Source organism: Diospyros lotus, chromosome 6, assembly GCF_014633365.1.
Source record: "Diospyros lotus cultivar Yz01 chromosome 6, ASM1463336v1, whole genome shotgun sequence".
Taxonomy (NCBI): domain Eukaryota; kingdom Viridiplantae; phylum Streptophyta; class Magnoliopsida; order Ericales; family Ebenaceae; genus Diospyros; species Diospyros lotus.
The window spans coordinates 13642380-13667741 of NC_068343.1; the positions used below are offsets into that span (position 1 = coordinate 13642380).

Below are 25362 nucleotides of genomic sequence, written 5' to 3' on the forward strand. Positions count from 1 at the left end.
CCAGCCAGCCAGCCCCGTCAATGCGAAAATGGGCCCTTTTATATACCGCCTTCTTTTTGTCGGCGACGAGCAAGGCAAGAAAGCGGGGCAGTCTGTTTCCCAACTGCGAATACAGCCGTAGGCGCGAAGCAGCCACGAAACGAACATCCCTTCTTTCGTCTCCGTCTTCGCTTCGCCTTGTAGCTGAAATTTCAAATCAATCTGTCTGTTTCTCTCTCTCTCTCTCTCTACAAAGTGTCTGTCTGGAAGCATAAGCTTGTTAATCTGTTATTCCATGGCGACTACGGGACACAACAATCTCAACGCCAAACTCGTGAGTTCTTTGTCTGTATATACATACAGGGGTATGATTCTGATATGTTTCTCGATGTGATTTATTTTTGAATTCGAACGAGAATGAATGAATTTCTCAGGTGCTGCTGGGCGACATGGGGGCTGGGAAGTCGAGCCTCGCCTTGCGCTTCGTCAAGGGCCAATTCCTCGAATTCCAGGTTTTGGCAGTTTGTTCTTGGGTTCTCTGGCGATCGGATTTTAAATTTTGCTAATTCCTGTCCCTGTTTGTTGTTGCTGGCGGTGGTTATGTTATTTTGCTCGCAGGAATCGACGATCGGGGCGGCGTTCTTCTCTCAAACGGTGGCGGTGAGTGACGCAACGGTGAAGTTCGAGATCTGGGACACCGCTGGCCAGGAAAGGTACCACAGCTTGGCCCCTATGTATTACAGAGGAGCTGCTGCTGCTATCATCGTCTACGACATCACTAGCATGGTTCGACAAATCTTCCCCTTCCTACCTATTACACACACATACCAAGCTTTTATCCTTCTACGTGGGGTTGACTACATGAATTCAAATTTTTCATTCCCTATCTTCCATAACGTGCGTGTATACACACACACACACACACACAAAATAAGATTAATAATCAGTTTGGTAATGCGTTTATCTTTTAATTGATGTCTAGCCTGGATGTTACTTGGCCTGGCAGTTTCTAAAATCCTGTGGATGTCTTTAGGACTGTTCGGCTTTCTCTTTGGTCAGATATACGAATTGCATTTTCTCTTATGGTATTCTTGTGTGTCTCAACTTCTATGTCATATTCTTCTTATTTTGATTTCTCTTATTGATTGTATGTCTACTTCTTTTTCTTTTTCAATTAGGATTCATATGTGCGAGCTAAGAAGTGGGTGCAAGAACTTCAGAAGCAGGGTCAGAAAGCCTTTGTGCTTGGGTAGGTTTTCTCACTCAAATGATGTATTATCCTGATCATTTTTTGTGTTTGTCATAGGTACTCCTAACATGGTAATGACACTTGCCGGGAACAAGGCTGATTTGGAAGATAGGAGGAAAGTGGTCGCAGAAGTAAGTTCTGAACCCTCTCTTTCTGATTCAAATATGTTAGGTGCATAGTTCATTTTTTTTTTTTTTGTTATTTATGAGGATGGATGGAGGTCTAGAATGCATGTAGCTGACCCCACTTAGTGTGAGTAAGACTTGTGACTGTTGTCTGTAATATCAATCCATCTCATTCTCATTCCCTTATCTTTAAGTTATTGTTATTGTTTTTTTGGTTGACTGCTGCGTTTTTGCCATGGACCTATGGTAGGTCCTGGTTATGCATGGCATGAATGCCTTGCACGTTAACTTGTTATTCAGATAACTTGTGCCTTCTGATATGTTGTATTGTCAACATATGTTCCAAATTTTTTATATGGTTTAGTTTAGCCACAGTTTCAAACTAGTTCGTATTAATTTAATATAAAGCCATGTGACTTTGATGGGCATCAGGATATTCTTATAATCACATTTATTTCTTGAGTGGTCTATGGTGGTGGAATGACGGGAATACTTGTGTTAGGTAGCTGCTGGGTAATGGTGTTGGATGATAGTGCTTATTTTTGAAATAAACGAGTTGTGATTGACAACCTATCATCTTTTGTTTTGGTATAGAAGGAGATGAATGCTGATATTTTTGGAAAGTGAGTATATAAGATGGATAATAATTCATGATCAGAGTCAATATGATTGTAGGAAAACAGTCTTCCTTCTTAGGATAGAGATGCTTCCAGTTTGTATGATGCTCTGTTTCATTTCTAAATCTCAGTTTGGGACACCACCAAGTACTGTTGTATTTTATGCATTTTCCAATTGTCTGATATTCTTTTTGGTATAGGTTGTGGTCAGTGTGCATATCATCGATGTATATCATAATTTTGTGGTGATAGCATACAGTAGCATTTGGAGATCATATTGTCTTGTTATTTGCTACAGTTGCTAATGCAGTTTATGCCTGACAAATAATTTTTCAGGAGGCACGAGTTTATGCTGAGGAGAATGGTCTTTTTTTCATGGAGACTTCTGCCAAGACTGCTGCCAATGTCAATGATATATTCTATGAAATAGGTATGCCTTTTAAGTTTTGCTGCTGTTAAATGGGACAATTGTCATATTTTGGTTGCAGACCATGGAAGGTTAGGGATTGGATTAGGTTAGGCATTATAACCTGACGCCTTTTTAGAACACACTGTTACTTATCCCTGAATAGAAGTTTCTAATGATCCCCTGTTAGAATTGCGGTTACATTGGGATAAGTTCCCTAGTAATGAGATAAATGTTATGAATTTGAATTTGTTTCAAATTCATTAACATTTGAATTTTAATAATATAATGGGATAAGTAATTGGAATTTGAATTAGATTTAAATTCCTATAAAGATATGTCTATCTATATCTGTGTGATACCTATAAATAGGCATAGAGCCTAATGAAAAGACACGAAAATTAGAATCAGTTTCTTATCGCTCATATTCTGTCTTCGGTATCACCATTCGAGCCTTGAGCGAACAAGGGGTGGACGTATAAGAAAGCTTTTATAGTTTTCTTCCACGGAGGTTGTTAGGCAAATCAGATTCGATTATTTTGCTGCGATCCAAGTATTTTATATATCGTTTGCTATTTATTCAAAAGTTCTACAGTGGTATCAAAGCTTTTTTGTTTATTTGTCTATACCGTTGTGATTGACCATTTATATTCATGAGTTTTTGTAACTTATGATATTTTACGCGTAAAGTTATTTTCTGTGTGAAATCAGTAACGCGTCGTATTATTCTGTGTGATATTATTATGTTTGGTCGGTCTGTTTGTTTGCTCTGTTCAAGCCATGTCTGAAACAATCGCTGGTGGCTGGGTTTGTCATAGCTGCTGGGTGTGCTGCTCGTCGATCATCCTCACGTTGGCTGAGGTATCGACGATGGTGGTTGTGTTCGTCATGGCCGGTGGCTGAGGCCATCCCCAGCGGTCGCGTATGTCGTGGCCAATGGGAGACCTGTTGTTGAAGGTTGAAATCGGCCATGGTCGATACCCTTTGCCTTTTGCCATGGCCGAAGGTTGGCCATTTTCGCCAGTTGAGGCGACTGCCATGGTCCCTGCCAGTGGGAGGTCCGATCGGAGTGGTTGATTCTTCATGGGTCTCGTCGTGATTGGTCACCATGGAGTGGCCATGGCCGAAGGTTCGTCGTGGCTCGCCATGGAGTGGCCGTGGTCGTGAGCAGCCGTAACCATCTTCTCCTTGTCAGTTTGCTGTGGCTGTGGTTGGCGACGCCATGGTTGATCGGTTGGGTTGCTTCTTCTCGGCTATGGCGTTTGTCTCCTCCCCCTTTTCTTTTGAACAACAGTCGTTGTGTTCGTTGTTTAGGAAGAAAGTTGGTGGCTAGAGCCGCTGCGATGATGGGTGAGGTAGGTGATGGGGCGATCAGCGACAGTGGCGGAAGAAGGCAGCGGCAGCGGCAGCGGCGGCGACGTATGTTCAAGGAGCCTAGCAAACCCTATGTGTTGGGGAAGAAGAAGACCCACTTGACCCATTATGTGTTGGGTTAGATCTGAATCGGTTGGCCCGCTCCATTTAAAGATCCAAGATAAGATCTGGTTAGTGAATTTTATTCCAATTGGACTGGGCTTGGGCTTGGTCTTGGACTTGGCCATTTGTTTTATTAACAAATTGGATAAGTTTTTAATTTAAAATTATTTGGGCTTAATTTTGTATTGGGCCATGTTGTTGGGTTTGGGTTTTTATTTAATTACTTGGATTATACTTTTGGGCCATTAATTAATTAGTTTAATTTTGTGCCTAAAATTATAAATTAAATAATAAATCCATTTTGAGATTAAAAAAAAATTAGAATCATTTTAGGAATATTTAATTTTGGAATATTAATTTTTGTAATTAGTAAAATTATTTTCATGACTTTTATTATGTGTTTTAATATTGTCATGATAGTTGTTTGGTTTATTCTTTTAGACCATAAATTAATAAGTTTAATTTTGAGTCTAAAATTATAAATAGATGTGATGTGGCATATTTTTGCTCAATAAAAATTAACTTGATTAATTATCTGTTGTCTGTAAATATTTAATTTTATTTGCTTATAGATAATTATTAATTTCGGTTTAATACCGATCTTGGGCCTTGTGTGGGTCCTAATATATTGTTGGATTTTGTGGATTAGTTCCACATAAACAATTGAGTCATAACATTTTAGTTGTGCATTAAGGGTGATGACTTTGAAGCCTGGCAATCTGTTGATCCCGAAGTGCATAATTAAATGTTTGATTTAATTGTTTGTTTTGAACATGTGCATTGAATGTCTTTTTTGTTGTCCCTGATTCAGTGATCAATGGCCACCAGTTCAGTTGCTGGAAGCATGACCATGATAGATAAATTGGATGGGTCCAACTACTCCACATGGGAGAAGCAGATTCAGTATCTACTTCAGATGGAGAAAGTATGGGATGTTTTGGAGACTTCACATCTCGTGCTATAAGGGAAAAATGTTTCCTTGACGACACAGCGGGCCTGTGACAAATGGCTTGAGAGGGACCAGTATGCTCGTCTTGCGATGCTTGTTAGCATGCGGGCTGATCTCATGGGCCAGTTTGAGTCTTGTCAAACTACCATGGAAATGCGGCAAAAGCTGAAGATCACTTTTGGTCAGACATTTGCAACAAAGCTTCATGCTTTACAATTAAAATTTCAACAGTATGTCAAAGACCCTAGGCACAGCATGGCTGAGCATTTGAGAGTGATGGGTTCACTTATCAGAGATCTTCAAAGTGCGGGAGTAGCGCTTATTGATGAGTAGCAACTCTTAGGGGTGATTAGATCCTTGCCTGATCCTGAGTGATCTCAGATGAAGCTCCTTATGACACACAACGAAAGTATCAAAACATTTGATGATATTTCACGTCATTTGGAGCTTGAGGCGGAGCACATTGAAGTGAACTGTGCGGCAGCTTTTGTAGCCAAGGTCGACAAACATGAGGGTTTCGGGCCCAAACATAAGAGACAAGGATCGAAGGCATCAGGGCCTACACCTAAAATTGGCAAGAACAAGAAGGCCAAAAGAGGGGCATGTGGAAAGAAAGACTTGTCCAAATTGAAATGCTATAATTGTAAGAAGAAGGGTCACTTCGCTCAGGATTGTTTAGAGCTGAAGAAGGTACATTTCTCTTCTTATACCCCTTTGATTCATGTTTATTCGCATACATTAGTTGCATACTCACGTCCTGAGTGGATTGTGGATACAAGAGCAACACGACACATAAGTGTTGAGAAAGAAGGGTTTGTGGATTACCACCGGGTGCCAGTGGGAACTCAGTATGTCACGCTTGAGAATGGCACACAAGAAGAAGTTCTTGAAGTTGGTTCGTTCCAGCTCAAGTTAAAGAATGACAAGATTGTACTCCTGTAGGACGTTATGTATGCTCCTGGAGTCCGGTGTAATCTATTATCAGTAGCATGTTTATTAGGACAAGGTTATTCTTTTCTTTTTCGTGATACTGGTGTGAACATCTATTTGGATGATACATTCTTTGGTGGTGGTTTCTTAGTGGATGGTTTTTTCAAATTTAATTTAGATCATGTTTATGATAACCATTCTATTGCTTTAGTTTCTTCTACTTCTATCGTAAATGTTGATTGTGATTTATGGCACAAAAGACTTGGTCATGTGGGTCAAGAAAGTATGGCAAGGCTGGCGAGAGAAGGTCTATTGGGATCTCTCAGTAAAGTGAGACTTACTATGTGTGAGCCTTGCTTAGTCGGTAAGGCCAAGAGGAAACCTTTTGGTAAGGCTTCTCATGCATCTTGTCCTTTGGAGTTTATGCGGTCCTATGAATGTGAAGGCACGTCATGGTGCATCATACTTTATTACCTTCATAGACGATTATTCACGTTTCGGTTACATGTATTTGATTTCTTACAAGTTAGAAGCTTTAGATTGCTTTAGATGCTTTGTGCATGAGGTTGAAAATCAAATGGATAAGAGCTTAAAAACTCTTCGAACTGATAGAGGTCGTGAATATCTTTCTAATCAGCTTAGAAGTCTATGTGAGGAAAAATGTATAGTTCGACACCTAACAATTCTTGGCACTCTGCAACAAAATGGTGTTGCAAAACGCCGGAATAGGACTTTGTTGGAAATGGTTAGATCGATGTTGGCATAGGTAAATCTCCCGATTAGTTTTTGGGGAGATGCGTTATTGACTGCAGCCTACATTCTTAACCGTGTTTCAAGCAAGTCCGTGCCTTCTACCCCTTATGAGTTATGGACTGGTAGAAGTCCAAACTTGGATCACTTGCGACCTTGGGGATCAGCTGGATATGTTCATAGCACGTCCCACAAGTATGGAAAACTTGGACTAAGAGCCAGCAAGAAGGTGTTCATTCGGTATCTTGTGGGTTCAAAAGGATACGTCATGTATGGTGAACATCCTAGTGGGGGTTTGACTGAGATAGAATCTCGAGATGCAGAGTTTCTTGAGGATGAGTTCCCAAGAATTGGTGAGGTTGATAAGGACTCCCAATTGTATGAGTTACAAGAGGAAGTACCTTTTGTCAGTGGGAGAATTCTTGCAGTTAGTGGGAGTGAACCCATAGACAGTACTTCGGAAACTCAAGTAATTCGATGCAGCCAGCGTGAGTTTATCCCTCGTCGTCATTTTGATGATATTGAGGGAATTGTACTTATGTGTGCCATGTCGGATGACACTAAGCCGACTTCTTATGAAGAAGTCTTAACCTCCCCAAACCGAGATCAATAGTTGATCATTATGAAAGAGGAAATGGACTTGATGGATAAGAACAAGGTGTGGGAACTTGTTGATCTTCCGTCGAATAGAAAGGCGATTGGTAACAAGTGGGTCTTGAAAATCAACTGCTGAGCTGATGGATCGATCAACAAGTATAAAGCCCGGTTGGTCGCGAAGGGCTACACCCAGGTGTAGATTTCTTAGAGACATTTTCTCCTGTGATGAGATTTGACTCTATTCGCGTGATTCTAGCCATCGTCGCTCATTTAGATCTTGAGCTACACCAGATGGATGTCAAGACAGTATTTCTCAATGGAGAACTAGACGAGGAGATATATATGGATCAACCCATCGGTTTTGTTACTGAAGGGCAGGAGGGCAAAGTGTGCCGTTTCAAACGATCCATATATGGTCTCAAGCATTTGTCTAGACAATGGTATCTACAGTTTCATGAAGCCGTCACCTCCATTGGTTTGACTATGATGGAGGAAGACCATTGTGTGTATATCTAACGGACAAAAGATGGGTTCTTGATTTTGTCCTTATATGTAGATGGCATCTTATTGGTTGGAAACAACTTGGAGATGATTAATACCATTAAGGAATGGCTATCCTCTCTCTTTGAAATGAAGGATTTAGGGGAAGTGAGTTATATCCTTGGAATTAAGATGTTAAGGGATCGCTTAAAAAGGTTTTTGAGTTTGTCTCAAGAGACTTACCTTCGTAAGATCCTTGAACGGTTTAATATGGACAACTCAAAGCCTATTGATACTCTAGTTGATAAGCGTTACATCTTGAGTACTAGTCAATGCCCTAAAACAGAGGAAAAAAGAAAACTAATAGAAAATAAACCATATGCCAGTGTTGTTGGGAGTCTTCATGTACCTTATGAAGTGTACTCGTCTTGATATCTGTTTCGTTGTTGGGCTAGTAAGCAGATACTAAAGAAATCTTGGTGAGATACATTGGAGAGTTGTTAAGAGAATCATGAGGTATCTATGTGGTACTTATGATTATGCCCTAGCTTTCCAAGGTGGAGATATGAAAGTTTGTGGTTACACTGATGCTGATTTTGGCGGAGATATAGATGATTGTGTCTCCACATTAGCATATGTTTTCACTCTTGGTGGAGGCTCTATTTTTTCGCGAAGCAAGAAGCAAGATTGCGTTGCTTAGTCGACCATGGAAGCAGAGTATGTGGCTAGCTCATAAGCTGGAAGACATGCATCTTGGCTTAGTGCTTTCCTTCGAGATCTCGGGGTAACAGTTCAAGCTGATGAACCTGTTGAAATTCGTATCGACAACACGGCTGCGATACAGTTCGCACATGACCCCAAATTCTATGATAGAAGAAAGCACATAAGAAGAAGATATCACTACATTAGAGGATTGATCAGGGACAAGGAAGTGATTTTGAATTATATTCCTAGCGCTGAAATGTTGGTTGACCTATTGACAAAGCCACTTAGCAAGAATGTATTTGAATCCCATGTGAGGCGTATGGGATTATGTAGAATTTGAGTTCTACATTTGATCACTGTTTACGACATTCATTTTGATTTATGCTGATGGATATTTATTATCTTATTTAATGGATATTTGTTATCTTATTTGATAGATATTTGTTATCTTCTTTCTGTTTTCATTATATGACATTGTGTTGTTGATATGGAAAACATGGAAATAATTGCACATGTTCGTGAATGTCACTAGGCTTGGATTGGTCTTCTCACGCGGACGATAGCCCTGACATCTGTGTGGTGTGCAGGATGAGACAACTTACTCTTGGACTTATGTGGTCAGTGTAAGTACCTTGATACATGAGGGGTATTCAAGGTCGTTATTGTCACCTTAGTACAACTAAGATGAGACTCATTTAAAGAAGTCGAATATGGATATATTTTGAATTCCATATTATGCCTAAGAATAGCAAGATGTGAGTACTCATGAGTTGAGTGACTCAGGGTAATGCCTATGTGGTGACTAGGCCGACATCTGTACGGTGTTTTGAGTGTGACATCCTTGATTAGTGGGAGCTCCACCGTAGCATGCACATCATACAGTATGCACTTGTACGACCACTATAGGGAAGTGACGAGATTGTTCTCTCTCTGTCACTGCGTGGGACCCTATTCGCATATGCCTTCTGACCTAAAATTGTTTTATGAAGTTGAGGTTCAATTTCACTACTTTAGCATGTCACCCAATTAGCCAGCAAGAAAGCAGCTAGGCGGGCCATGACTGGGCAAGTGATTGAACCAAGAGATGGATTGATTCAAATTTTGGGAAAGATAATTTATACCACATCATGTAAGTTTTGCAACTCATAGTCCAGACGATCATCTATGTGATGATCATGAGTGCAAGAACTTCAATTGATGATCAAATGCTGTTCAGAGTTACTCTTGAGAGATTGAAAGCATTTGATAGATGTGTTATTTATTATCTAAGGTATAGATGTCATTGCCCTCGTTTATTTTTCTTTTTGCAGCAATATTATGTTGACATTGGTGATTGTTTGATATAGTACTCTTATCATTGTCATCAAGGTCACACCCCTTGACGTCTTGTATGAGGAGATGAGTTCAGCATTATTTCATATGGCCCGAGTGGGAGATTGTTAGAATTGTGGTTACATTAGGATAAGTTCCCTAGTGATAAGATAAATGTTATGAATTTGAATTTGTTTCAAATTCATTAACATTTGAATTTTAACAATATAATGGGATAAGTAATTGGAATTTGAATTATATTCAAATTCCTATAAAGATATGTCTATCTATATCTGTGTAATACTCATAAATAGGCATAGAGCCTAATGAAAAGATATGAAAATCAGAATCAGTTTTTGATCGCTTATATTCTGTTTTCGGCATCACCATTCGAGTCTTGGGCGAAGAAGGGGTGGACGTATAAGAAAGTTTTTATAGTTTTCTTCCACGAAGGTTATTAGGCAAATCAGATTTGATTATTCCGCTGCAATCTAGGTATTTTACATATTGTTTGCTATTTATTCAAAAGTTCTACACCCCCAAAATTATCATAATTTAATTTTTTAGTTGACGGCATTAGGGGAAAATAGGAGCTATCCTTTTCAAATTTTGATAACTCTAATTGAGATAGAGAGCAAATTGGGAAGGTACTTTTTTTGGTATCTCTTTTTGGAAACAAATGAAACTTCCTTTTCGAAGGGTATTTTTGTCATAAGAACCTCACTTTTTGGTTCATTTAAAATAACATGGTAACATTTTAATGCTTACGGAAAAGGGGTCGAATGGATTCAATTTTGCACTCAAAATGGTTGCCTTGTTTTTTGTTTTAGTCAAGTGATGTTAGTGACTGATATTGAGTGAGAGTTGATGGGTTCCAGTGCAATTAGCCTTATAATAAATAAGCTTTGAATTCAAATTGGAAAACAAGAAAAAACCATATAGTTTTTGATGGTCATTATGAATTAATTATCGGCGGGATGGATCTCTTTTTGGTTTAACTAATTTTTTGACGTATTTGCTTTAGTGCAATCAAATGGCACGGAAGTAAATATATGTTAGGAAATAAAGCATGCTGTAATTTTATGTTGAAACATGAGTAGAGGGAGAAAAATGATGGAGATACATTGGAGGATCTAATAAACACTAAAAACAAAAGGAAAACAAAAGTTTGGAATGGATAATCCTTACCTAGTTGCTAGACATACCACAAATTAAGATTGAAGGCTTCAACGTTGTAGACATACCATGATGAATTTCTACTTGTGTTGTTGATTCTTCTTGCCACTTGCTGGACACTCCACAATGTAGAACTGATCTTTCAAACACCTTTGTCGAGAAGATGCTCATATACATATTAAGCTCTTGAATCTTAAATGTTTTTTCTTCTTATTTGAAATCCTCTTTGATGTGAGATCCGGTGCTCTGATATCAACTGATGTGAACCTGCAATGGAATGAAGCCAAAGGAACCCACAAAAAATTGAAACAAACCTCAGAAAAGCCAAAATCGGATATAAGGCAAATAATTCTCGACCCGTTGATTCATGAATTAAGAACCTAGATTATATTAAATCTAGACTTGATGATATGCGGAAACAAGAACCAAGAATTGTGTTGTTGAACGCCATAAAAACTGCCCAGATCTTTGATAAGTTCAGGTTTTGAACGGCACAAAGAAATCTATTCTTTGATAAATTCGAAGTTTTGTTCATTGAAGAACAAGATAGAAAAAGAGAAATCTCTCAAATTCAATTCATAATCTTCTTTTTTCTCCCAATGTTTACAATGGAAAAACCTTTAAATAGACAAAAATAATTAAATCCTAATTCTACTTGGAAACTAATAAAAATTCTAAACCTAATCATAAATCAAATCCTAAACCTAATGGGTTTTAGTTATCCCGATCCAACAACAAGTTGGAATAATAAAACTAGCCCAATCCAACTATAAGTTGGAAAAATAAAACTATTAAAAATACTAAATTACATAGGAAATAAGTAAATAACTTGCTAAATAAGAATCTTTATATATAAAAAAGTAGGATAGTCTTGAAAAAAAATATTTCCCCCCAAATCTTACATTAATGATTTGAAATTAATACTTATTGCATTAATAATTTGTATTTTGTAATTTACATTAATAATTTAAATCTTTCAATTGCTTTGAAATAATAAGTAATAATAAAATTTTTCGTAAAAACTTGCATCGATGATTTGCATTTAGTACTTATTGTATTAATAATTTACATTTTATAATTTGTATTAATAATTTAAATCTTTCAATTGTTTTGAAATAATATGTACTAATTATTGTAAAATTAATAATAGATTTTAAATACACAAGTTTTTCAATGCTAATCATAGGTTTTCCAATACATTATTATACATTATTATGTGAATATTAAATATTTAATTAATCCGTAAATCAATCAAAAATAAATATTATTTATGAGGAATATGAATAGACACTTAAACTATTAATTAAGTCACAAAAAATTGTTCATTTATATAAAATTCTATCTTTATATAATATAATATAAATATTATATATAATATATAATATATAGTAGAATAGTATGCAAATATTTCTTCTCTCCAAAAATCTGACAAACTATTTTTTACATCTAAAATTTGTATTAAACTTGCATGAATTTTTCAATGCTATTAATTAATCAAAAATAAATATTTTCTGTTAGATCTTCTCATCAATTAATCTGTCAATCAATCAAAAATAAATACTATTTATGAGAAATATGAATAGACACTTAAAGTATTAACTAAGTCACATAAAATTATCCATTAAATAAAATTTTATCTTTGTATAATATAATAATATATAATATATTATATTAGAGTATAATAGTTTGCAAATTTTGTTCCCTCAAAAAATCTGTCAAACTGTTTTTTGCCTCTAAAATTTGTATTAAATTTACATGGGTTTTATGAGAAATATTAATAGACAACATAAACTATTAATTAAGTCATAGAAAATTGCCCATTTATTTAAAATATTATGTTTCTATCTTTATTCTATATATATATTTATATAATATTAAAATATGATAGTCAAACAAAGTATTTTGCCAAGTGTCAATCAATGGTGGATTTTTTCTCTCAAAAACTTGCATTAAATTAAATGTAGTGATTAATTAATTATTAATTACTTTAATAATTATATTATAGTCTTGAAAATGTGATATCTTAACAAATTCATAAAAAATTATTTAAGATTGTCAAATGCTAGGATTTTTCAATGTTAATTAATATTTAAGATATCACATTTTTAAGACTATGGAAGAAATCAAAATTCATATTTTTAAAATTTTGTTATTATTGAAAAAATTGATTCTTACTCATATTTAAGAGTTTTAATTTATATTTATAAACAACAACAACAACAACAACAACATATCCAGCCTTTATCCCACTATGTGGGGTCGGCTACATGAATTCTAGACTTCCATGTATTTCTGTCTTTTGTCATATCCTCATTTAGATCCATATATTTCATATCAAATTTTAATGTCTCTCCCAAAGTCTTCTTGGGTCTACCTCTATCTCTTTTTGTGACTAATTGTTCCATTTCATCAACTCTCCTCACATGAGCGTCTCTTAGTCTCCTTCTCACATGACCTAACCATCTTAGTCTAGTCTCTCTCATTTTCTCCTCGATTGGTACTACTCCTACCTTATTACGAATAACTTCATTTCTAATTTTATCCTTTCTTGTATGTCCGCACATCCATCTTAACATCCTCATCTCCGCTACACTCGTCTTTTGCTCATGCTGGTATTTGACTGCCCAACATTCTGAGCCATACAGCAAGACTGGTCTTATAGCTGTCCTATAAAATTTTCCTTTCAATTTTAATGGGATTTTACCATCACATAACACCCCCGATGCATTTCTCCATTTTAGCCAACCTGCCTTAATTCTATGTGCGACATCCTCGTGGATTTCTCCATCTTTTTGAATCACTGATCCCAAATATCGAAAATGGTCTTTTCTTTGTAAGATTTGGTCTTCTAATTTTATTATAACATCATCCACTCTTGCATTTTTAATAAATTTGCATTCCATATATTCTGTTTTCTTTCTACTTAATTTAAATCCCTTAGATTCTAAATTGTTTCTCCACAACTCAAGCTTAGTGTTCACTCCTTCTTTTGTTTCATCCACCAACACTATGTCGTCTGCAACTAGCATACACCATGGCACATCTGTCTGAATATCTTTAGTGAGTTCATCCATTACTAGGGCAAATAAGTATGGACTTAGTGCAGAACCTTGATGCAGTCCTATTGTAGTTGTAAATGGTTCAGTATCCCCTCCGCATGTTTTGACCCTTGTCTCTACATCATGATACATGTCCTTAAGGGCTTGTATATAGGCTATTTTGACTCATTTCTTCTCTAAAACCCTCCATAATACTTCTCTAGGGACCCTATCATAGGCCTTTTCTAGATCTATAAACACCATATGTAGGTCCTTCTGATGATCTCGATACCTTTCCATTAGACGCCTCAGTAAATATATAGCTTCCATTGTTGACCTACCAGGCATGAAACCAAACTGATTTTCTGACACCTTTGTTTCCTTTCTGAGCCTCTGCTTTATTACTCTTTCCCAGAGTTTCATGGTATGACTCATTAACTTAATTTCTCTATAATTTTCACAGTTTCGAACATCTCCTTTGTTCTTGTATATAGGAACCAATGTACTCTTCCTCCACTCATCTGGCATCCTTTTTGATTTAAGGATGGCGTTAAATAGTTGCGTTAGCCAGGAGATGCCCTCTTCTCCCATGCATTTCCATGCTTCTATTGGTATATTGTCTGGTCCCACTGCCTTATGATTTTTCATCTTTTTTAATGCTTGCCTTATTTCATTTGAACTTATGTGTCGATAGAATGTGTAGCTCACATTCCCTTCGGAGTTACTAAGATGTCCCAACCTAACTCTTGTATCACCACCATCATTGAATAATTTTGTGAAATACTCATTCCATTTCTCCTTAATCGCTCCCTCATTTACTAAAACATTTTGATTGTCATCTTTTATGCATTTCACTTGATTTAAATCCCGTATTTTTCTCTCTCTTGCTTTAGCTAATTTATATATATCCCTTTCTCCATCTTTTGTATCAAGTCGTTTATATAGATTCTCATATGCTCTTGACCTTGCTTCACTAACAGTTCTTTTTGCTGCCTTTTTTGCTTCTTTATAATTTTTTTGATTTTCTTCATTGTTGCATTGATATACCGCCTTATAGCAAGTTTTCTTATTTTTAATTTTCAATTGTACCTCTTCATTCCACCACCAAGACTCCTTAAGATTAGGGGCTCTACTATTTGTTTCTCCAAGGACTACATTTGCCGTGCTTCTCAGAGCATTAGCCATTTCTTTCCACATTTGGTTTGTCTGTCTTTCTCCATTTCATTCCCTTCTACCCCTTAATTTTTCTTTGAAGATTAGTTATTTCTCCCCTTTTAAATTCCACCACCTGATTCTTGGATTTTGTTTTATGTGATTTTTTCTCTTCCAATTTCTTACTTGGACGTCAAGTACTAGAAGTCTATGTTGAGTAGTCAAACACTCTCCCGGTATCACCTTACAATTCCTACAACATAACCGATCCTCTTGTCTCATGAGGAAGTAATCTATTTGGGTGCTTGAGGTGATATTTTTATATGTGATTAAGTGTTCGTCCTGTTTTTTGAACCTAGTATTGGTTATAATGAGCCCATATGCCATAGCAAAATCTAGGATAGATTTACCCTCATTATTAATTTCCCCGAATCCATACCCTCCGTGTACCTCTCTATATCCGTTTCCGTCTCTACCCACGTGCCCATTTAAGTCACCTCCTATAATCACTTTCTCTCCTCTTGGTATCATTTGTATGAGTCCCTCTAGGTCCTCACAGAATTTTGCTTTTATCTCATCACCTAACCCCGCTTGTGATGCATATGTACTAAAGATATTCATAGTCATTCTTCCTAGACTAATCTTCACCATAATAATCCTATCCCCTATTCTCTTTACATCCACTACCTCATCTATTAAGCTTTTATCCATAATAATCCCCACTCCATTTTTCGCTCGATCAGCTTCTGTGTACCATATTTTATATCCAGCTTCTGATAAAATTTTTGCTTTTTTCCCTACCTATCTTGTCTCTTGAAGGCACATAATATTAATTTTTCTCCTAATCATCATATCCACCACTTCCATAGCTTTGCCTGTTAATGTTCCTATGTTCCATGACCCAATCCTTAATCTATGATTTTGTTTTTGGCCTTGACTTTGGATTTGATTTTGTTTTTGGCCTTGACTTTGAATTTGATTTTGTTTTTGATTTTGATTTTGATTTTGGTTTTGGTTTTGATTTTGATTTTGGACTAGCTTCTTTACCCACATCCGTCCAAGCAAATGCGGGAACCTTTGCTCATTTATCACTACATCCGGGCGCCGAAGCAGCGGCCCTAGCTCACTTGTCACTACACGGGGGCAGTGTAGCGCATCGCTATGAAGGGTTGCGCCCACACCCAAACGATTTTTCATAATTTGTTTAGAGTTCATGTTTTGGATCCGACTAAGTTTTACGTTGGCTGTCGGCTACCTAACACAACCCTCCTCCTTTTTCCGGGCTTGGGACCGGCAGTGGATAACATTCCCAGTCGGAGTTATTTATATTTATAACTATAATATAATAAATAGAAAATAACGAACGTCTTTGAGTGAATATATTATAGATTTTAATTATTTATAAATAAATATAATATAATAAATAAAAATTTATAAGTATTTTGTCAAATGACCTACTTAATGTGTTAATTATTCTTTAACACATTGAATGACAGTATATTGAATTAAAAGTGTTCTCCATTAGCATATTGAATAGTGAATAATTAATTAAACTTAAATTTTGATAAATGATTAAAGATTAATTTTTTTTTATAATTATCAATTTTGTTAAAATTATATAAAATAACAAGTTTATTTTTTTATTTTTAAATTAAACTCTACCGTGTATCTCATGGCTTCATCACTAGTCCTAGTCAAAAAGGAATTAGAAGTCATACAATTAGACTTCTAAACTAAAAAGGGAACAAAAATCTGAAAATCTAGGAAAATAACAAAATTTGGCAATTTAAGTGCCAATTTAACACCCTAAACTACAAAATTTGGCAAAAAAACCAATGGGCTCATGGGCTTTTGGCCATGAGTTCTTCTCAGTGCTTGTTTTTGTTTGGGGGGTGTTTGTTAATCAAGATAAGAGGGAGAAAAAGTCAGATATGGGAAGCATTCTGGATATTTGGTCTTTCCAACGTGTTTGTTAAGCTTATTTGACAATTTTTGGAAAAGCCCTCATGTGATCTCTTTTCTCCCCTTTTTAAGATAAATTTATCTGACCTCCCCTATCGGATAAATTTTTCTGGCTCTTTCAAGATAAGGCTCAATTACTTATATGTCCCTTATAGGATAGTTAATGTAATTTAATACATTTTAAAGATTTAAATTTATTAAAAAAATTTATTTATTTAACTCTTATAATTACTATTATTTAATATATTTTTAAATTGTTATATATTTTGACAATTTTTAAATTTTCAATGACATTATTCATTTCATTGATTTTTAAAATTTAAATTTCTCTCTCTCTCTATATATTTTATTAACTAATATAATTCCTTTCACCAATTTTTAAATTATTTTATTTAATTTTATATTTTATTACCTATTATGAAAATATGTTTTGGCCATTTTTAATTATCTTGGTGGAATTATTGTAATTCTAACAATAATTATTTCTACTTTTCAACTCTTTTTAAATTTATTTTTGAACATGAATTTAGAAAATAAAATATTAATTTTAATTTTTTTGACAATTCATATTAATCATAAAATATTATTTTAATCATAAATTTGGTAATAGGGATATTTTGGTAAAAAAACTCTTATCTTAGTGCTTATTATATGCATTAACAAACACATAAAAAGAAAAAATACAATTATTCGTAGATTCCAAAAAATTTAACAAAGACTCTGATAGAAATTTTGGAATGCTTTCCAGCCTTATCTTGATCATTCCATATCTTGATCCAAAATGCATTCCAAACTTATCTTAATATCTCTTATTTTGCTCATTTTAACAAACGCACCCTTGGAAAACACATACTATTCATCCAATTCTGACACAGTTGATTAGATTAACTGATCCAATTGCGTCATTGTTAGTCGGCCCTTCATGATTCTCATCACTTTCTCACATGAATAAGCTTGTAGGGTACCCCATTTTTCTTCCAAAAACTCTTAAATTTGTAAGCTGTTGCTGTAAAACAGTCCTTATATCCCATGCATAATAAGACAATTTTTTTTTCTTTTTTTTCCCCCAAGTAGAATAAGAGTATTTCATATTAGAATTTCTCTCTTCTGTTTGAACGGGGTGTGAGTGTTTGAACAACCTGCACCAAGTCCAAATATTAGTTCTTGAGGATCTCATACCTGCTCAAATGACCCATGAAACTGCATTAATTATTATTATTATTATTTTATATTGAGATCCTATTTCATGTTCAAATGTGTTCATTCAAACTCTTTAGATGCAGTTAGAACATCTTGCAGTATAAATCAATATGAACAACAATTTTTATCTGCTGGTGTTCTTTATCAATATCATGGTTTATCACATACTATATACCATTTATATCAGGGTAAATTACCAAAGTCACTGAACTTTGACCTGACTATCACTTTTATAATGAACTTTAAATTTTATCAATTCAATACTTTGTCACGAAGGCGTATTAGGAGTTATTTTTATTTTTTTTTTTAAATTTTGCTAGTTGTGATCTCCATTTATATGTTTATCATTGCTGCTATAACCGTTATTGTGCTAGAGGACTAGTAGAATGCGTTAGAATCAGAGTTTGTTATGCGGTTATGGGTGAGGGCCCACCTGTCAGAAGCTAGGTTGCACGAAAACAAAAACAAGAGACGTTTCCTAATGACATTTTTTAAAAAAAGTAAGAAACGTAAACGCAGGGTAAACTGTAAATTTAAAAAATATACGGATTTTTTTATAAATATAATTTTTAATATAAAAAAATAAAAAAATATTCAAACATAAACAATAAACATAAATTTCATAATGTATTAGAAACATACATAAAAATATATATACATATATATAGACATATATATAATGATAAATATATTTACTGTTAACTTCACATTTATATATCTTCACATATATATATCTTGCATACATTGTTAACTTCGCATATATATACATAAATATACATACTGTTACTTACAGTTACAAAAGGGAAGGGATGGACGACACCGATAACGAGAGGGTCGAGAAGGAACGATTTGCAACGAGAAAAAATGAAGGATTGAGAAGGACGATGAAACACTGGAGAATAAGAAGAAGAAGAGGAAAAGAGGGAAAAAGAAAGGAGGAAGCAGGAGAAGAAATCGCTGGAAGAAGAAGGAGAAGAAATCGCTGGAAGAAGAAGAAGAAGAAGAAGAAAAAAAGAGGAAAAAAGGAAGGAGGAAGCTTTTTATAGGGATGTGTGCAACCTAGCTGGGCAGCACTTTCTTCCAACTATGTTTTTTAAAATCCGAAGTAGCCTATTTTTTTTTTTTTCAAAAATTACACAAATGGCTCGAAAAAGTTTTGGGCCATTTTTCCCGTTTTTAAAACTGGAAATGGTTCAGAAATGTTGAAACGGCGCCTTCGAGCCATTTCCGTGCTTCATTGGTCAGGAGAATATAATCCTCCAGCGGCCTTACAAATATGCCCCTCGTGCGCTTGGGAAAGGCACGCATGAAATTCAAGAAGATTATATTTCTCTAATATGATCATTCTCTCTCTCTCTCTCTATTCGTCTCTCTTCTCTAATTTTGTACTGTTCTTCTTATTGTTGACTCCATTCTTAAGTAGAGGATTGAATCTTCCTACCAATCCCATCGGATTAGTAGGAGGGCTGCGGCAGTCACAACGGGGTTGTGACATATTGGTATCAGAGCTTGGTTTTAGCTAGTGGGTGAAGAAGATAGCTTATGGCGGATGGGAAATGTATGAAGAATTTTGAAGCCCAGTTGCAGCAAACTGGGGTGGCAATAGCTAAGTGCCAAAACAAGATGGAGTAGTTGGAGTTGGGTACGACTCGGAATCAGGAAGCAATCCTTGCCCTGGATTGTCGGGTAGAGCACACCATGGATGGAATGGAAATGAGGCTTGTGTCAGATTCCTGATCTGACAAGAGAAATCGAGAATAGCGAGAAGGAAAGAGAGAGAAGACTTGAGAGAATTTGGAGGGAAAAGAAGAGAGAAATTTAGGAGGGAAATGAACTAAGAAGGAAACTGATTTCCTGATTTCATTCAACATGCATCTTAAGGCGCTCTTGATTAGTATATATATATTGATCAAGCTCGTTTGGGCGCCAAAAGCCGTTGGGCCTTGCCCATGTGCACGAACAAGTGGCCATGTGCACTTACAAGTGGCTACCGCGCACGCTGGGGTGCACTTTATGCGATCCTGCATGCTGGGACATTCTCCCCAACTATGTTCAACGATTTATTTACATTCTAATAGCCCAAATACACTGTTATCTCTACTTAACAGTTAGCTACTGTGACAATCTTGATCCCTTAAAATGTTTCTTGTCTGTAAGAAATATGTAGCAAGCTTGCCACATTGGAAAATTGTTGGAGAAGTTCTGGTAAGTACTCCCAAGTATTGTTGTCGAAATGAAGGGAAGACCGTTGAACTAACACCTGGATCATAGGAACGCCATTGTGGTATGTCACCCGTTTGTCCATAGTGGCCATGGGAACTGCCTCTGGGGTACTTCTCCCACCATAGGAGGTAAGTTCGGGGTAGAGCTTTGGTTGCCCACTTATTTCTTCAGCAAGGATACATGAAAGATCGGGTGTATTCTTGCCTCAGTAGGTAGTTCCAGTGTATAGGCCACAGCTTCGATTTTCTCCATAATTTTGAAAGGACCATAAAACTTAGGATTCAACTTTGAAAAGGGCTGTTTAGTCAATGCCTTGTAGTGTTGCGGATTGAGCTTCAAGTAGACTTCATCTCTTACGGAAAATTCTCGTTCGCTCTTCTTCCGATCAGCTTGTTTCATTCGGTTACGTGCCTTGGCCAATTCAGCTTTCACCATTCTTAATACTTCTTGTCTCTGTTGGATGTAGGCTTCAACTGTGGCTACTGTTGTGTGACTTCCTAAGGCAGGAAGTAAGTCCAGTTTGTAACCATAAAGGGTCTCGAATGGAGTCATCTTAAGTGAGCTGTGGAAGCTAGAATTGTACCACCACTGTGCCATTGCCAACCACTTGTGCCATCCTTTGGGTTGCACAAAACTAATGCATCGTAGGTAACCTTCCTGGCATTGGTTAATGCGTTCCGTTTGGCCATCCGTTTCAGGATGGTATGCTGTAGACATTAGGAGTTTAGTTCCGAGACCTTTCATAAGCTCTTTCCAAAACATGCTGGTAAATATTTTGTCTCGATTAGAGACAATTGATCTGGGTATGCCGTGTAGTTTAACCACATTATCCAAGTAGATTCGAGCCACCTCCTGAGCTGAGAACGAATGGGTTAGGCCGATGAAGTGGCTAAATTTTGTGAATCTATCTACCATTACCAACATATAATCCTTCCCTTCCGATTTTAGTAGGCCTTCAATAAAATCCATTGTAACATTAGTTCAAGCACGATCTGGAACTTCTAGAGGTTGAAGTAAGCAGGGATGGGCCACTGTTTCATGCCCACATCGTCTACAAACCTTACAACTCACGACATATTCCCACACATACTTCCTTAGTTGCGGCCAAAAGAATAATTGTTTGACTTTGTGGTATGTGTTTTGGATACCCGAGTGCCCTCCAACGGGGGATCCATGTAACGGATGAATTATCCTATTCTTCAGTTCCTTACAATCACCGATCACCATCCTTCCTTTGTATCTTATCACTCCGTTAGTAAGTGAATACCTTGGTTTGCTGGTAGCCTTCACCGTTAGCTGTTCTAGGAGATCCTTGGCCCATCCATCCTTGTGGTAGCTGTTAGTAATTTCCTGGAGCCAATTGGGTACCACTGTAGACATAGCTGCAGCCATCCCTTCTTCATGACAGCGAGATAACGCATCTGCTGCAACATTTTCTTTTCCTTGCCTGCATTGGATTACATAGTCTAAGCCTATGACTTTAGACATACCTTTTTTCTGTAATTGGTTGTGCAACCTCTGTTGTAGAATGTATTTCAAACTCTCATGATCTGTTTTGATTATAAACTTTCCTCTTTCCAAATAGTGGCACCATCTCTCTATTGCCATTAGCACTGCCATCAGTTCTTTCTCATAGATGCTAAGGCCTTGATGTCTTGGGGCCAAGGCTTGGCTGAGAAAGGCCAAGAGTCTTCCATCTTGAGTCAATATCGTCCTTATGCCGGTGTTGCTTGCATCTGTTTCTAACGTAAAGGGCTTATTAAAATTAGGAAGCCTTAATGTAGGTACGCTACCCAGAGTTGCTTTTAACTGCTCAAAGGCCTCTTCCGCCTTAGTGCTCCATTGGAATCCATTTTTCTTTAACATTTCAGTCAAAGGTTTACTTATGGAGCCATAGTTTTTCACAAATTTTTGATAGTAACCAGTAAGCCCCAAGAACCCCCTTAAGGCCCATATGTTTGTAGGTTTGGGCCAAGTCATAACCGCTTCAATCTTCTTCGGATCAGTTCCCACACCTGCTCCCGAGATAATGTGTCCAAGATACTTGACTTGGGGTTGTGCAAAGTCACATTTCGACCACTTGATACATAGTTGATTGAATTGCAAGATTTCTAATGTAGCCCTAAGGTGGGTAAGGTGTTGGTCAAAAGAAGGGCTGTAGACTAGTATGTCATCAAAGAAAACCAGCACAAATTTTCTGAGGTGGGGTTAAAAAATTTGGTTCATAAGAGCTTGGAATGTAGCTGGGGCATTTGTGAGGCCAAATGGCATTATGGTAAACTCAAAATGCCCATGATGAGTTCAGAAAGCTGTCTTGAAAGTGTCATCAGAATGGACTCTAATTTGGTGGTAACCGGCCCTAAAGTCTAATTTGGTAAATATGGTTGTATGTTTGAGTTCATCAAGTAGGTCATCAATGATGGGAATGGGAAATTTGTCCTTAATAGTGATGGCGTTAAGTTGTCTATAATCAACACAAAAGCGCCAAGTACCATCTTTCTTTTTTACTAATAAGATAGGGGAAGCAAAAGGGCTGTGGCTTGGGTGGACAATGGATTGATCTAACATTTCCCTGACCATTTACTCAATTTCTGATTTGAGTTTAGGCGGATATCGGTAAGAACGAATGTTGACAGGTTCGACTTGGGGTATGAGAGGTATAGTATGGTCCAAAGAATGTTTAGGAGGTAAGGTCTTAGGTTCTACGAAGAGATCTTGATATTCATTCAGCAATGAATCTAAAAGGGTCAGTTCGTGTACCTGTTGCGTAGATCTTGAGCTTACTATCTGGAATTGTTCCCCTTGCTAATTGCCGGCCTCAATGGAAAATAGATAAGCCACCTGTGCCCACTTCTTTCTAAACATTTGTTGTAATTTCTTACCCTTCATCAGCTTGCATGTTCCTATCTCCATGTGGCCTTGCAAAACCACTCTCTTCCCTTTTTTATCCAACGATACTTCCATGTTATTAAAATCAAAACAATGGGACTCACTTCCCGCATCCAATCCACCCCCAACACAATATGGCAGCCCCCCAATCTGAGTAGTCTAAGATCAGCCTGGAATTCTTCCCCTTGCATCTCCCAACAGAACCCCATGCAAGCTGATTTGCTGAGAAGTTTATCTCCATTGGCTACCGTGACTGATAATGGTTGTGTCCTCGCTATTGGCCACCCCATCCTTTTAGTCGTCGTTTCATCAATGAAACTGTGGGTACTCCCACTATTGATTAACACCATTAGAGAATTATCGTGTACCTTTCCTTCTACCTTAATAACTTTGTTGTTAGCCACTCCTTTAATAGTGTGTAATGATATAGCTCCACTGCCTCCGCCCTCTTCTTCTTCCATTGCTGCCAACTCTTCTGTTTCATCCTCTTCCTCTTCTCCATCTAACAACAGTTGTTTCCTACACTGATGCCCTGGTGTGTACTTTTCTCCACACCTAAAACACAGTCCTGCTATTCTCCTTTGCTCTAGTAGCTTGTCTCTACTCAACGTATTTAGAGGGGGTGCCGGTAATGCAGGATACCTAACATTAGGACCCGTCCTCATTGCCTCTCTTCCTGGTGGTCTTCCACCTTGATATAGCATTCCCCCTTGGACTCCTCTAATCTATCCCTTTTGTTTCCTCAGTAACGCATCAAACGTCATTTCTCGTAGGTAAGCCCTTGCTGCCTCAAGAACTGTCCTGGGTCTAAGTACTTGTACCGCTGACCGTAGCTCCTTATTAAGTCCTCCTATGAAGCTTGATACAAAATAATCTTCAGTGAGATCGGGGTTCCGATTGAGCATCAGGAACTTGAGTTCTTCAAACTTCACTTGATAGTCCATCACTGAACCCTCCTGCCTTAAATGATTAAATTCTTGCACTATATCCAGTCGACCCCGTTCCCCGAATCTTTCATTGAAGCCTTTGGTGAAGTCATCCCAATTATAGTTCGCTCTTACCCTGGACCGTCCTTGGAACCACACTTCTCCTTCGTCATGAAGATATGCTACTGCCAAGGCCACCTTCTGATTCTCTGGTATTTGGTGGATCTCGAACAACTTATCACACCTTCTCAACCACCATCACCGTTTGGTACCTTCAAAGGTTGGAAGTTCCAGTTTAGGTATTGGAAATCCCCGCCTCCTTTTCGCTACCGGTTCATCACCTATCGTTGGCTCTTCTTCAGATTTGGCAATTCCCGCGTGTCGGTGTGGAATACCAATTCCTTGTAGGATTGGTTCCGTCCGTTCTCTAGGTGGAAAATCAGGGGAGATCCTTACCTGTGGTTGATTTGCGAACATCATCATAAATTATTGTAGCTGGTCCTGCAACAAATTCCCTTGATCTCGAACTTCCTGCAATTCCTCTCAGATTTGCAGGTGCATGTTCCCCCTGAGTCGATCGGCCAGAGTCTCCAGCTTCCTATCCACCACCGATCCTAACCTTTCTTCCACTGTTTTGACTCTTCTTTACATCTCGGATACCGTCGCTGTTACTTGTTGAAGTTGCATCCCCATCTGACGCATGCTAGTACCATCCGCCATTGATCCGATCGTCTTCGAACAATCTGGCCCAGAGCTTGTTCTGATACCAATTTGTCAGATTCCTGATCTGACAAGCGAAATCGAGAATAGCGAGAGGGAAAGAGAGAGAAGACTTGAGAGAATTTGGAGGGAAAAGAAGAGAGAAATTTAGGAGGGAAATGAATTAAGAAGGAAATTGATTTCCTGATTTCATTCAACATGCATCTTAAGGCGCTCTTGATTAGTATATATATTCTGATCAAGCTCGTTTGGGCGCCAAAAGCCGTTGGGCCTTGCCCCATGTGCACGAACAAGTGGCTACCGCGCGCGCTGGGGTGCGCTTTATGTGATCCTGCATGCTGGGACATTCTCCCTAGCTATGCTCAACGATTTATTTACATTCTAATAGCCCAAATACATTGTTATCTCTACTTAATAGCTAGCTACTATGACAGCTTAAAGGATCCATCACTCGAGTACGAGATGAACTGGGTGCACAAATGCAACATTTCATGGCCATGTT

At 37.3% G+C, this 25362-nt stretch overlaps 1 protein-coding gene across 1 annotated transcript in view; it reads left to right on the forward strand.

Moving 5' to 3' along the window:
* Positions 1–25362, forward strand: part of LOC127803402 (ras-related protein RHN1-like) — a gene marked incomplete in the record, with an annotated part of 36460 nt that continues 11098 nt past the window's right edge. The window contains 6 exon segments of the mRNA XM_052339602.1: positions 1–313; positions 414–491; positions 598–765; positions 1158–1206; positions 1286–1359; positions 2307–2400. Of these exon segments, the coding sequence (XP_052195562.1) occupies positions 275–313; positions 414–491; positions 598–765; positions 1158–1206; positions 1286–1359; positions 2307–2400 (502 nt within the window).